The sequence below is a fragment of the Gallus gallus genome, chromosome 15, assembly GCF_016699485.2.
Source record: "Gallus gallus isolate bGalGal1 chromosome 15, bGalGal1.mat.broiler.GRCg7b, whole genome shotgun sequence".
In the NCBI taxonomy this organism is placed as follows: Eukaryota; Metazoa; Chordata; class Aves; order Galliformes; family Phasianidae; genus Gallus; species Gallus gallus.
This window is the reverse complement of record NC_052546.1, coordinates 3,833,462-3,848,068: the sequence shown is the minus strand read 5'-3', so window position 1 is coordinate 3,848,068 and position 14,607 is coordinate 3,833,462. Positions and strand designations below refer to the sequence as shown.

The window sequence follows — 14,607 nt, the reverse complement described above, 5'->3', positions numbered from 1 at the left end:
TTCCAAGGTGAGTGGCTGAGCTGCAGGCAGCTATAAAGGATTGAACTCTTACAGCTCAGTGCTGCACTCATTAAAGTGCTGCACTCATTAAAGCCATCAGGAACGCTCACCCTGAATTTTTAACAGTATAGGGACAGTCCCTCGGGCTCCTTAGTGTCTCACCATAGTACCATGGTTCAAAACAAAACCCATAACAAAAGTAAGACCTATCTATCTATAGAAATATGTATCTAAAAATATCTGTGGAGGGGTATGGAAATGCTTGAGATTGTTCAGGAATGACCCAAATACCTGTTGTGTCACTTTCCACAGGACTAATTCAAGATCTGATTCCTTTTCTACTGAAATTAAAAGGTTACACTATTGGCGTTACAGAAGTGATCTCATAGAGAATCAGTGCTTCCTAAGCATAGCTGGGAGATAATTGTACTTAGTTCAATGAAAAGTTATGTATATTGCCAAAATACAAAAATTAAGAAATTCTGTATCAGTCAGAGGCAAGAAAAGTCTGCTCCAAACAAAGCTTCCCATGGCCTCCGAGGGTTCTTCCCTCTGCTTTCTCTGCATCTGGAGGCAAGTAATGATGTGGTGATGGCTGTGATGAAGTGTGATGATGCAGATGGTGATTTCACGGGGAAGCAGAGTTTCAGAAGGAATCAGCCCATTAGAAACCCTGGCACATCATGGGCACACTGCAGTTTTTTCTCATACCTTTCAAGTCCTGCTGCACATAGCAGGGGAAGCATCCAAACCTCTATTGCATTTCTGCACCTCAGCACGTGCGTGTTTTCTTTGTATGGGGCTTTACTGCAAAGCCTTCAAGACTCAGAGGATTTAGGGTTTAACATTCTGCTTTTAGTGCAGGTTGTAGGAGAAAATAAGAACAAAGGGCTGATGAGAACGAACCGGTTGTTCCTACTCGCTTTTTTGATCAAGGAAAAGTGCTACCCCCCATTAAAATCTGCTACAGTGAATATAATGTAATTGATTTATTGCTCAGCTTTTACCTAGGTCAAATAAACCACTATTTGGAGTTTATTAGTTGGGTGCAACTGTTCTAGAGATGTCCATGCTGAATAACGAGTAGGTGGATAAAGTTTAGACTAAAACACGTCTCGTTCCTAACTCAGTCCTGTGAGATGAAAAATGAATCAGGGCTTCCTGAAATCCATTATGACTGTATGCTGTGCTTGAATGTAATGCTGTCTTCTGTGGTTTGGTGGGAACATGAAGGGCTCAGTTGAAGTACCCACAGCTACGAGCAGTCCTCCTCCTCTTGTGGCATGGAGCAGTTGCTCACAGAGCTCTGAAGCCTCTTTCAGGTGCTTCATCCACATAGCCAAAATTGCAGCTATGCTCTCACTGGGAAAAATAAGAAAAGTAAGGACCTGAAACTTTCTGGCAGGAAAGTAGAAAAGTTGCATTGTCCCTTGGGAAGAATCTGTGTTCATTCTCAGCTATGCAGGCCTTCCCTTGGTTAGCTCCAGAAGTGAGAGCAGGATGCCCCGTCCTTGTGGCACTGCTCTGAGAACCATCACAGCCGTGCTGCTTTTGGACTGTGAGCCAGGTATGCTCCCTGCATGGGGCTGAGGGAACGCAGCAGCGGGTTCTAGCAAGCATAGGATCTGTCAGTGCTCCCGCTGAAATGGTGCAGAAACCACAAGGGCCAGCACAAATCACTGTCCTGAAATGAATGTGCAGTGGCTGATGAACTGCAAATACAGTTCCAACTCACCACATTCTGATATGGCCTTGAAAGCAGAAGCTGTATCTCTGTGAGTGCAAAACTAGCAGTTTTTCTATCTGATGGTTCCTCTTTCTGCTTCTGATACTGTGTTTCCATGTGATCTGTGTGAAAGTGAAAAGCTTTGAAAACACAGGAAAAGTCACAGCATGGACATTCCATTGTTTTGCTGTTCTTTAAGCCCTGTTGCTTTGTAGGCTTTTCTTCTCGTAAATCCAATATGATATATATTCTGAACAGAATTACAAAGAGAAAATCCACCTCTTTGCCCTCCTCCATACTTCTCATAGCCCTGTGATTTGCAGGGATCAATACATATCAGCAAAGTGAAAAAACTTCAGAGGAGTTTCAGGAAAATGAAACTTGATTGCACAGTATTGTCAGATGCAAATACAACATAGAGGCCAGCCATATGTGGAGCTTTCATAGAAGGTGTTCTGTCATTAACGTATAACACTATTGCCCAAACAGTTGGCCTCAACTGAAATTGAAACTCAAAATAGACATAATCTGAGGTACTTGAATCCAGCAATAAAAGGTGTAAATACCTTGCCATCACATAATAGGCAAAGATTTCAAAGGCAGCTAATGAAGCATTTGAGCCATACCCTCGCAGACTTCTTTCCCTGTCATCTCATGCCTTCATGCAGTTCACTGCTGGTGTTAGTGATGCTGGAGTGGAAAACCTATACATCCCAAATGAAAAATCAAAGCAGAGTGGCTGTAACAATGCCTGAAAATCCACAGAAAATGCTTCAAAATCAACTTCAAGGCTGCAGGTTCAAGACTGGGGAAGAGAATGGGAGAATTAGGATGAGTCTTGTGGCAGCTATAGATTTGATGGGAGGATTAGCTGTTTTCTCCAGATCTTTTTGAACAATATAGTTAGAAAAAATGATGTTTGGCCTCTCTTTTTCCTTTTTTTCCTGCTAATAGCTGTAATATACACAGTATGAACTTGTATACTGTAGATACATACAAAGTTAGGTAACCACAAGCAATGTGTTGTTCTGAGCTGTACAACTACTGTCCAAAGCATGTAGTTGGAAGAAATTAAAAGTCTCTGCCTTCACCCTGTGATCCTGCCTTGACATGCAAGAAATTTGGGACCATGCTGTATGTGCAGACTGGCACATCCCGAGTGAGCAGTAGCCAAACTCTCTATTCTGCCCCATTTTCAGAAATTACTTGACTTGAGAGTGCACAAAACAAGACAGATTTTGTTTTACGTGATAATGGTATCTGCAGAGAGCTCCTGTGGCTCGGCACTGCTACAGTTCAGCTTCAAAAGCTGGTCATTTGGGAGCAAATAGATGCCCTCCAGTCTCAGCTGGCATTTTTTGCCCCTTTTACTCTCTCAGTTCTGTCATAGTGAATGATATTCAGTTAGTTAAATGTACTGCTTCTGCTCTGCAAAGCTGCCAGCAAAATCTTTGTAATGAGATTAGATAATGTACAGCCTTTTCCCTAAGAAATGCTCTCTAGCTTTGGGGGTTTTCTAGTTAGTTTTGCTAATCTGGCTGCTGATACTGAAAATGCAGATGCTTCTCAGCGGAGAGAGTCCAAATTGCTTCTAAACTATGGTCCTGACTTTACAGAGTTCTCTCCTTTTCTTCAGTGCTCCGGGCTCATTCCCTGCGTTATTAGTGCGGGTTGCTGGGAATTTTGCCTGAGGGCTGATTGCAGGGATTGAAACCACATTTGGAACATGGCAGCTGTTCACAAGCACAATGCAACGTGAAAGCAGAAGCCGTGTTATCCACTGAAAACTGCAGAGAGTTAATTCTGAGAGTGGCTTAAATCACTTATTAAAGTGTAATAGCTGCCCTGCTCCCTCATCACTGTTTCCAGAGTGGAGATGATTAGTCCTCAATATTTTCCAGAAAAAAAGTCATTATCTTCTGCTGCATCATAGGTATAAAGCAACTCTCAACATTATTCTTGCTTGCAATAGGAAAAAAATCAAGCGTTGCACTTATTATGACAGCCTTATCAGGGTAAAGTCTTCATTACTGTATTTGTCTTTATGCTCTCCTGGTGAGGGGAGTTTTTGACTTCACTTTCCGAGTCACTGAGCACAGCTCCATCTGAAGTCAGTAGGAACAAGGGGTAGCTCTGGCAAGTCAAGGCACACTAGCAATTAGCAACTCCTGGAATGGATACCTCCTTTATAAAGGCTGCTCTGAGTGTGATAGAGCTGTAAATATCATGCCAGAGAGCATGGAAGAGCTCATGACTGAAGCTTTAACTCTTACCAGGTTTAAACAGTTTAGCATGAGAGAATAAGTAGTATGGACCTTGAGACAGCTTCCGTTTTCCAGCAGCAAGTTACTGGTTATTCAGTTATGCAATCAGACACTGAAATCCCTCTCATGAAGCAGTTGCCATCATGTAATGTTAATGTAACATAGACTTTCTTAATCTATAGAACCATAGTCTGAAAACTAGAATTTCTGCAGAATTTCTAGAATTTCTGCAGAAAAATATTGCTAAAAGATTATTGTAGAACAAGTTCTACAGCAAGGATAAAAGTATTACAAAATCCAAAGGAAATGCGCCAAAATGTAGTGGAATGGTTTATCACTGTCTAGCATTGGGTGTTAGTATACTCAATGGGTAAATCATTCTGGTGCTCTGTATTTATTAATGGGATGAATGACTTTTTTTCACAAAGCTTAACCTCCACGTACTTCAATTGCCCTTCTGGTATGTAAGAGTGATGATGCTGAGCTGAAATTCTAAGAGTCATGTCTTTGAAAAGTGCTGAGCATCACTGTTCTTTACTAATTATCCTGTAAGTTTTCTCATTGAAATTGAGATTCCTTTAAGAGGTACTGGAAAAAGCTTTTTGCTCATAGAAGTGCTTTCATAAATATTTAAGCATTTATGTAACTTTTGAATACTTAGCAACACTTACATTAGTATAACAGAAATGGGCAAATGGGTTTACAAAAAATAACAGATTCTGGACCTTTCCAGCCCAATAGGAATGTTCATCAGAGAAGCCACTACAAAGTTTATTATTTTAAATAAAGGATTGATTTGTTTATAGACACACAACAATGCTTCTTTGTCTTGTCAAAATTACAGAGTGAGGAGAATGGGAGACTAAGTCATAGAAAACAGACTGGAAGCCATGTATCACAAAACTGGCCTGGCCAGGTCCCTAAGAAGGGAGCCCATCAAGGCCGGACCTGTTCAGAAATAGGATGTCCATTCTTGCTCTGTCTTGTTGAGAGACACTGTCCTTCAAGAAACCTGAGATCGGATTCTTCAAAATTGCAATATTGGTCTCATCACACAAAGTATGAAGTATGTTCTTCCAGCAATAAAAGCAGATTGAGGTGGAAAAAAAGCAGGAGAAATATCTCTGTGATGTATAGTCTCTTAACAGAAATGCAAGCTTCTTTTTGTCTATCGTATTAAATCTGTGAGTGACAGAAGAGCACTTGGTGTCAGGTATGGCAGACATGAAGGACTGCAAGGACAGTGGCACACAGACATGGTGTGCCCATGTCCTGGCACACAGGTTTCCTGCAGTCACAGCCCAGACATTATTCTGGGGGTCATTCTGAAGGGAAATAGATTTTTTGACATCTTGATATTATTTCCAAGAGAAGCTGGAAACATCAAAGAGTTCACCAGGTGCTGAACCCAGAGTTACGTTGGATGTATATATTACTGTCTCAATGGAAACTTCAGTGAAGAGGGCTGAGCAGCCTCACTTTTCAAAGAATGATCTAGGAGGGAAGAACACAGCTCTTCACATTTCTAACCCTGACCTGCAGAAGCTTTTGGCAAGTCATTTTGGCCTATTTTACATAAAAGTGGCCTCCAGCTGAATATGCCTCTACTTTGTGTATGTATCTCAGCAAGGTTCTCATCACCCACAGTCCCTGCTCATGCCACTCACACCTAAAGCTTCTCTCTAAGAATACAAGTTAGTTTTAATCATTCTAGTCTTCCTCTGTATTTACAGAGCAGTAGCCAGCTAGCATCTTATGAGGCACTTATCAAGCTGCTTTTCTATCATATTTGCTTCCCTTTGATTTCTCTGACACTTCTACTGCTTTTTCATACCTTGAAGTGATGGAAGCCAATCGGTTAGTGAAGCAACTCTACAAAAAGTAAAGTTTAAAATATATATCCCATGGATATTGAAATATTTATGTCTTTATTTGCAAGAAGCCTTTCTAGGTGTAGAAGGCTAATGAATACAAGCAGGACTTCTACCATCATCGTAACACAAAATTAGATAATTGCAGAATAGCTGAGGTTGAAAGGGACCTCTGAAGATCACATTGTCCAGCTCCCCTACTCAAGCAGATCCACCTAGAATTGCTTTCCCATTTCTCTTCATTTCTGTCCCATTTTAAAGTTTTGAGAATGTTTAAACCTCTGGGTGTTTAGTTAAGGGTAAGAGATTTGTTCCTAGAAAACAGATCTATCCCCACAAATTTGCAGTTTTCGTAAACTTAACAGCATTACCATATTAAAAACTTCTCTTTGTTGTCCTTCAGGACTGTCCTTCAGAGACCTCTTGCTTAGGATTGATGTCTTCAGAGGTGAAAAATCGCTTGGACAATAAACAAGCTATATGCTAGGCTCTTGTAGTCGGTACCATTTATTTGTGGGTCTTAGAGCTGTCATTCTTTCCACTCCTATGTACAACTGACACAAACCAGAGCAGACGGCGTTTTGAGTTTGCCATCTTTTGAAAGACAGTCCCAGCTTATATTTGACGTGATATTAGTCTTTTTTGAACTATCTGCCTCCAGCAGTAATTGGATGAAGATTTCTCAGTAATCTGTAGCAGAATTTAGCCAACAAAGGAGAGATACTCTTTCAGAAGTGTCAGCAGCCCTTTTATAGCTGCAGAGTCCAAGGCAGTACATTGTCACACCCCTCATGGTGTGACAGGCAGCTCAGGTTGTGATAGCCATCTCCCATTCTTGCAGTTCTGCAATACAGACCTCGCTGTGAGATCGAGACCTTAATCTGAAATAAGTAAGAAAAAGGAAGACCCAGAGGTTTTGCATTTGACTGGTACTAGGAATCCCAATATCCACTGCAGTTAATTTTTCATTACTGGGTGGAAAGGTACATTCACTCCCCAGATCACAAAGTCACAGAGTGCCATAGGTAGTGATTCAGGAATGACTCTTCTTTTGATTTCCAGGCAGTAGTTTGCTCTGTCAGCTCAATAAAATGTGATTTGTTGCAGAGTGAGTCTGTCCGAGCCATTTGGAAAGACAATGGCCTTTGTAACAAAGGGACACAAAAATACAATGCCAGAAAAAAAACCAGAAACAAGGTGGAAATCCCCAGAGAACTGTGCTTAGCCCCATCTTTAGCCATCTTTATTTTTAGCTTCTTTATTTTAGTTTTAATCTGGAGAAAGAAGTTAGCAAAATGGAGAAAAGGAGAAAAGTAGCTGAATGCAGCTTAGTAATGAAAGAAACTGCTGAAATAGCATCAGAAATCTCTTTATAATGTAAAACTTCTCGCCGATCTGCTACACAGAAAGGAAAAAACAATCACTTAAAGGTGGTGGCTAAGCAGCCTTTCCCTTCATCAGCTCTCACTTCTTCTGAAGCTAAAGATAAAAAGGCATTTCAGACAGAAAATGTTTTCATAGTCAAAGCATAAATACAACAAGAGAAGAGACACAGAGCACTGCTCCGTCTCCAGCCTTGCAGTCTCTGTCAGAGACTTCTTAAAGTACTGTGGGCAGACGAGTGCTGGTCACTGTGATGTGTGGTGACCTTCTCAGAAGCACTGCAAAGCCCTGGAGGAAGCAGAGAGAGACTTTCATCTATCTATCCAAAATACATAAACAAAAGTTCCTTTTGAATTAAAAATAATTTGATTTCTAACACGATCCTGTTTCATTTATTACCCTTTTTTAATCTCCCTTTGACCTTTCTTCTGTGATTCCATGGGGCAGTACTTTTTGTTGTCTCCATCGTTTTTGTTTTCATCTTTTTTAAACCCTGTGTGTGAAAAGATCAAAATAGTGTCATCGAGTCTGCTTTGAATTGTTCTAACAAGTTGGCTGTGCCGCTATTTCCATCTGACTGAGGTAGTCTGAGCTAAGTGGACTGATGCAGCACACATGTGAGGGGCATCCACTTAGCAAGTTGGCCTTTACACTGTGAATTAGATGCTGAGATACTGTTCCCTTCTCCCTTTCATCCCTGTACAGCACAAGTTGGGTAGTCTGTTGCCTTTCTTTGTAAAAAGCAATCAGTGTTACTTCAAGAACAATGGCTACCTGAAGGCACAAAGTTGAAATGCATGCAGTAATACCATATCAGCTCTGCTCCTCCTGTGCTCTCCCTGTGTTATGTCTGTATGGGAAATAAAGGAACAGAAGAAGGAGCATGTGTAAGGACATTAGTGCTGCTTGTACTTGGTGAAGAGAGTAATGTTTTTTTCAGTGCAAGTCATAAAGACCTGCCACTGTTGCTGATGCATGTCTAGTACTAAATATTAACCTGTAGCAATTTTAAGGGATGCTTGGTAGCTGCAGCAGCCACTCCTTAGGATGCTATATGTATTTGTTTAGCCATTTGTTTGTCGCATACCCGTGAAGGCATATAGCAGCTTTACAAATGCAGATGGAGTTTGGATCTCAGCCCAGGACCATTTAGGAATTGCAGTTTTGCTGCTATTGTTATTGTATTTTTTCCCTGACAGACACATTTGTTCTGTTACTGACAATGTTGGACTTTAGATAATGTTAAATCATACACCTAGACCAGACATGGTAGGACTGAAGCTGTTATGATGTTATCAGGAATCTTTTGTCAGCATGTGCATGTGGTTTACTATGTGTATAAACAAGAAGCTTGTTCAACTAACTCCAAAGGCTCATGCATTTGCCTTTGGGATCGACTCCATAGAAATGAACAGGATGGAGCCAGTTTCAGAAAAGGAGTGGCTGCTGCTCCAAGCATTATTCAACCAGATCTCATGGACCAGCCTCCCCAAAGTCTTCTGCTCAGAGGAAGGTAGAGTTAAGGAAAGAAGAGTCATATCTGAAACTACTTTATCAGCTGACCCAGAGGTAGACTCTTCTCCTCCATGAGCCCTATTTCTCCTTTGGCTCTAGCAATTGGTCTGTGCTCCAGGTGCTAAGAGTTTCTGACTCTTGCTGACCAAGGCTCCCTGGGCCGCATTGCTTGCACCAGTGGGGGAAAACGGACGTAAAGAGTCAAACTGACTTTCCTGAGGTCATAGAGGAAGACAGAAATTAGATTCAACGTCAGCCAGGACTTCCTTGTACTTTCACTGAGGATGTTGTGCTATAGATAACATTCATTTTATTCCTTTTAACTTCAGCCACCAAAGAATTAAAAATCTGGTTAAGATAATTCCCAAATTTCTGTCAGAGATAGAGAGACATTGTCAGCTGCTGGAAGAGGGACTGATGCTGCCAAGCATTGGGAGTCAGCCACTGGCCACTTCTGTTTTCGTGCAGTGGAGACAGCAGCTGAACAGCAGGCTTGTGCTAGACATCAGCAGCTCAAATATGGGAGCTGACTGCCCCAGTGTGTGCTAGTAGTTGTGCTCTAGGCAGAGATGATGCTGTTGTCAGGGAGTCCAGGCTGGAACTCCTGACATGTAGCCCTTGCTTGCCTGTTCTGTAGTAAATTTCATGAGAAATATTTTCCTGATGCTGCTTCTCCCAGGGTGAAGCTGATGCAAAGGCACTGTAGAAAGTCACAGCAGCAAATCTAGGACACGATTGTGAATCGCTCTATTGTAGTATGTATTGCATTATACATCTCTGCTGCATAGTACCCGTAGATTAAATTGAGCAGTCATTCTGAAACAGCCTAGTGTGAACAAAGACCATCTCTGATTACCATTCAAGTTAACATGTGTAAAAATGGGGCATGCCATTTGTGTTGATACCATCAGACTTTTAAACCTTGGTCTGAGGGAGAAGCCCAGAAAAGCTGGTGGGCCTTCTATTGTAGCTTGTAGTACTGTTTTCAGTCAACAGAGCCCAGCTACAACATAACCTTCTTAGTAAATGAGTCACAGAAATGTTTGTGTCATATTCTCTGAAGTTCCCTTTTGCAATTAAATATTTTACCAGAATGTGGGCAGCACATAAACCTGACAAAGGATACAAAGTGGGTTGTATATGTCAAACTGGTAAAATTCGGCTCCTGTATCTGTGATCACAGAGGACATCCATCTGTTCCATGAGTGCGAGGATGTGAATGTTTCCAGTTGGAAATCTTCATTAGAATAAAATGGTGTTAAAGAGTGGGAGTAAAAGGGAGCAGATGATGGTATATGTTCAGGTGGAGAAACACATTACCACCACTGCCGATATTTGTTATGGGTGATGAAATGTATCTGATGGGATGGGAGCAAGAACAGGAGTGGAAGAAATCTGCTGGGTTTACTGTTAATTTCTGCAGACATGCCAGCTCATTTAGTAATATAACAGCTCCCATTGCTAGCCACTTAATATATGATTAATGTACCACAGGATTTCCCCAGACATTTATGACACCTTTAGGAATAGATACGACAATGACTTTATCACATGGAGTCACTTCATACTATTTGCATCCCTCTTAATGATTTATATATTTGGGAGTGATTTTATCACTGGTACTCAGTAAAGTAATAAATGAGAAAACTCAATGGTCTGTAAATTACAACATTGATTAAAGATGTGATTACTGATATAACTCTTACATGGCTATGATAATACTTGCTTATATTTCAAGGCAGTATTTACATGTTAATGATAAATCTACTGCAGTGTTTAGAAATACTTTACAGCTTTAACTAAAATGTAAACATTTACAAACAGATAATGTTTATTGCAGAGGGCATGAGTAGACTTCTGTTATCCTGCAGTGGCTGAAATCCACTCCAAAGTCAGCTTTGTTTTGAGGACTAAAATCAGTGTCACCTCCTGCTGAAGGTCAAAACGTGTTGGGGTAGAGCTTTGGTTTGTTGCTTGCCACCACTGAGACCTGTCGTGGTTTCTCAAGTTCCTCTTGGCCAAGCTGTGAGGGAGCCATGTTCATTTCTAATTCCACAGCACTGTGAACAGTGCACAGCAAACAGAGAATCAACCACTACTTTCATAACTGGTATCCAGTTTTCAGGCACCTCCAGAGGCAAAGACGGATTTTTATGTTCATCTGCTCCCATTCTAAAAGCTTGTCATTAACATGCAAAAAGAGAATCTTTGTTTTGTTTTGAGCTTTGAGGGTTACCCTTAGAGCCTGTCTTGTTTCAGCAATTACCTTTTCTTCTTTCTCTCTCCCTCACTGCAGGTTTCTGATAGATGTGACTATGTTTATGTCAATGGCAAAGAAATGAAAGGCAAGGTGAATGTGCTCGTGAACTTCACGTATCAGTATTTGAGTGCTCCTCTGCAAATCACAGTCTGGGTCCCACGCCTGCCTCTTCAGATAGACATTTCAGACACAGAACTGAGCCAAATAAAAGGCTGGCGAGTCCCCGTGGTTTCCAACAAAAGGTGTGTTTGAGATGCTCAATTTCTTAGGTATTTCTGTGAAATAATAGAGTTGATTTTAACTCTCAGCAAGAGCAGCTGCACCTGCACCCAAAATGCAGCATCTTTCCTTGTGTAACAGCAGCACTGGAATCTTTAGTTTTACTCTGGACATTTGCAGGTCTAATAAAGGAATGGAGCCTTGGAATTTTTGTTGTGTTTGTATCTGTCATGTGCAACAGAGTACAGAACTTTGTAACAGTAACTGTTGTTCACACATACCAACTTAGATGAAGAAGTGTTGTTGTCCATTTGTATTGTTCTTTATCATGCTAAATAGCTGTGAATTAGCGATGATCGTAACACAACAGAAGGGAGGGCTTAATAACTTAAGGGAATCCTCTCCACTAGCACTCCAGTGTTAGTTTTCACTAATTTTCCTGAAAACAATTCTTTACTCTTTTTTTTTTTTTTTTTTTTAATCCAAAAGACCCACCAGAGACAGTGATGATGAAGATGAAGATGAACGGAAAGGAAGAGGATGCACTCTCCAGTACCAGCATGCCATGGTGCGAGTCCTGACACAGTTTGTAGCCGAGGATTCTAGCCCTTGGGGTCAGCTGAGCTACCTGCTGGGCTCAGATTGGCAGTTTGACATCACAGACCTCGTAATGGATTTTATGAAGCTGGAAGAACCTCACATTGCCAAGCTGCAGGAAGGAAGGATTTTAATTGGAAGGGAAGTAGGAATGACAACAATGCAGGTATTGTTCTCTGGACTGCCACATTCTACCATTCACTTAGAGTATCTATGCAGGGGCACAAAATCCAGTACAGTTTTCCTTTGTCTTGAAACAGGATAATTTCCCATTACATTTCTGTGACCTTCTAGAGTGTCACACACAGCGTTAATGAGGGGACATTCAACCAAGCTAGTGACAGTTCAAGACATGCAGCGTGACCAGGAGTGGGAAGCCATGCAGCCTTCAGAGGCATTTAGAAAAGGCAACAATCGCAGATTGTGAGAAGTCAGAGTCCTTGTCCCACATTGATGCAGGCTACCACCAGTCAACTGATGAGCATAATTTTGACTTTATAGCACAAAGACCTTTAGATAATCCCCATTTTCTTTTGACTTAATTAAACGTTTAATCAGGAAACCAAAATACAACCTGGTGATAATCTTGAAAGGCTGATAGTAGAAATTGACAATATCATGTCTCAGTTCTTTCCCACCTGAAGAAACCCAATGCACAAAATCTGAATGAAGCTTGTCTATGAGATGTGGAAAGTGGAGAGGACAATATATGTGTGAACAATGCCCTCCAAAGTTCCCATAAAGACAGCAGTATGACTCTCAATTTTGTTAAAGGGAAGGATATCCTGCTACCTTGATGTTCCATTAGTAACAGCAAAGATAGGAAATGGGAATTACTGAGCAAAGAAGTGAAAGACAAATTCTAAATGTGTCTAACCTCCCTTTGAATTGACTGGGACATAAATCTTATGAGCTTTCCCTTACTGAGATCCAAATTAACAGGAAAGGAAAGGCTTTGTTTGATTCTTGTAGTGAAGTGATGCAAATAACACGATGAAGACAGTGTAGTTCTCAGTACTGGATGCAAACCTCTCAGCCATAACCTTTGTACCGAATGCTTTTTCCCACACACCATCTGAAATCAGACTGCCTTTTCAGTGTGCTCTCCCATTAGGTTCTATGCTTAAAGCTTTGGAGACAAAAAAAAAATGACCTTAAGAAATTTTATTTTAAATTATCAGCCTTTCTCTAAATTGATTCTTTTGTGTTTCTCTAAAGGTTTTGTCTCCTCTGTCTGACTCCATCCTGGCAGAGAAGACAGTGACTGTTCTAGATGACAAAGTGACCATAACAGACCTTGGAGTCCAACTGGTGGCTGGGCTTTCACTCTTTCTTCAGCCAAGCGCAGCAAGTAGTCGGGCTATTGTGGCTACAACTGTTGCTCAAGAGCTGCTTCACACTCCTAAGCAGGTAGCGTACACTCCAGCTTTTACTGTTGTTGCCTTTTGGAATGGGACAGTGATTTATCAACACAAAGTACATGTGATATTTTAGTATTAAGTGTACAAGTAATCCTAGCACATCTCTATGGCAATTGCTTTCCTGTAGAGTTACTCTGGAATTGTCTTTCCATTTATTCCTTTCAAATGTGGACTTAACCCACGCTAAGAGTTCTGGCTATACGAAAGTTTGCATTATTTACATTTTTAGTACCCTTTCTTTAAATAATGCAACATCTGTTATTTTTGCAACTCAGACAGTCTCTGGACAGTGATCTCTGTTTGCTTTATGAGCATGTCCTTGTTTTCCATGCCAGAGAGCACAGAGCTGTGTGTATCACAGCAATCTGATATTTTGAAGAGCTATAAAGTAGAGGCAGAAGAAAGCCAAATACATTTCTTTTTCCTCCTGGATTCACAGCAGACTGCCAGTCTCCTCTGTCCTTTTACTTTTCAAATAGATTTTGGGGGGTTCATTATCAGGGTATCAATATCCTGATCCTTAATTTAAGCCAGAAAAATTTCCATCTCCATAAAAGGAGGCTTTCAAGCAGTCCTCAGTTCCCATGTAGAAAAGAGGACAGAGGATTAATAGCAGACCAAGGCAAACAGTTGTATTGGAACAGATTAAAAACAAGGGTCAGCAGCAGTAAAACATGTTGTATCTGTGTTCATTGCTCTTTCAGTCAGTCAATTTAAGGAGTGGGGCTGGGGACCATGCAATTAACCCTGCCTACATCTACTCCTCTCAGAGAAACTGTATTTCATCTCAAGTCAACTTTAATGGCCCATTTTTGTGATTATTGCTACCTAATTTTCTGGAACATGAAAATAATTTAGATTGTTTTATAACTTAGTGACAGGAAAATGTCCAAACTAGGAGGACATGCTGCCCATCTGCTCAATTTACTCTATCCTGTAGACATAAGAGTCTTACCTAATTAACCCATTTATGCCCTTTCTCCAGGGCTTAGAAACCACTTCTGACATGGTGTCTTCAGACAAAGACCGTAAAAGTAAAAGCTAAAGCATGCCTAACCCAATTGCATTAAGTAGACAGAACACCATTTCTATGGCAGCATCATTGGAAGAATCATGGCTTTGATTGCAGATAAAAGAGCTTGTGAATCTGGAAAGCTGAACAGATATATCATCAGTTACTCAGATTTGTAGGCCTGAGTATGCAAAGATACTTATCAAAACACAACATAGTAAGACATATTAATACATGACATCATTTGTGTACACTATGGCATCTCATATTGTGTTATGGCATGGTAGTATGATATGAAATGACATTCCATATCACATCAACAGGTAAATTATGAAATAA

General features: G+C 40.8%; 1 protein-coding gene across 4 annotated transcripts in view; it reads left to right on the top strand.

Annotated features, from left to right (window-relative positions):
- TMEM132C (transmembrane protein 132C) overlaps positions 1–14,607 on the top strand; it is a 180,353-nt gene that overhangs the window by 156,768 nt on the left and 8,978 nt on the right. For all 4 annotated transcript variants that reach the window (XM_025155712.3, XM_040648345.1, XM_040648344.1 and 1 more), the window contains 3 exons: positions 11,056–11,261; positions 11,728–12,001; positions 13,054–13,245. In XM_025155712.3, the coding sequence (XP_025011480.2) occupies positions 11,056–11,261; positions 11,728–12,001; positions 13,054–13,245 (672 nt within the window). The remainder of the gene's footprint in view (positions 1–11,055; positions 11,262–11,727; positions 12,002–13,053; positions 13,246–14,607) is intronic.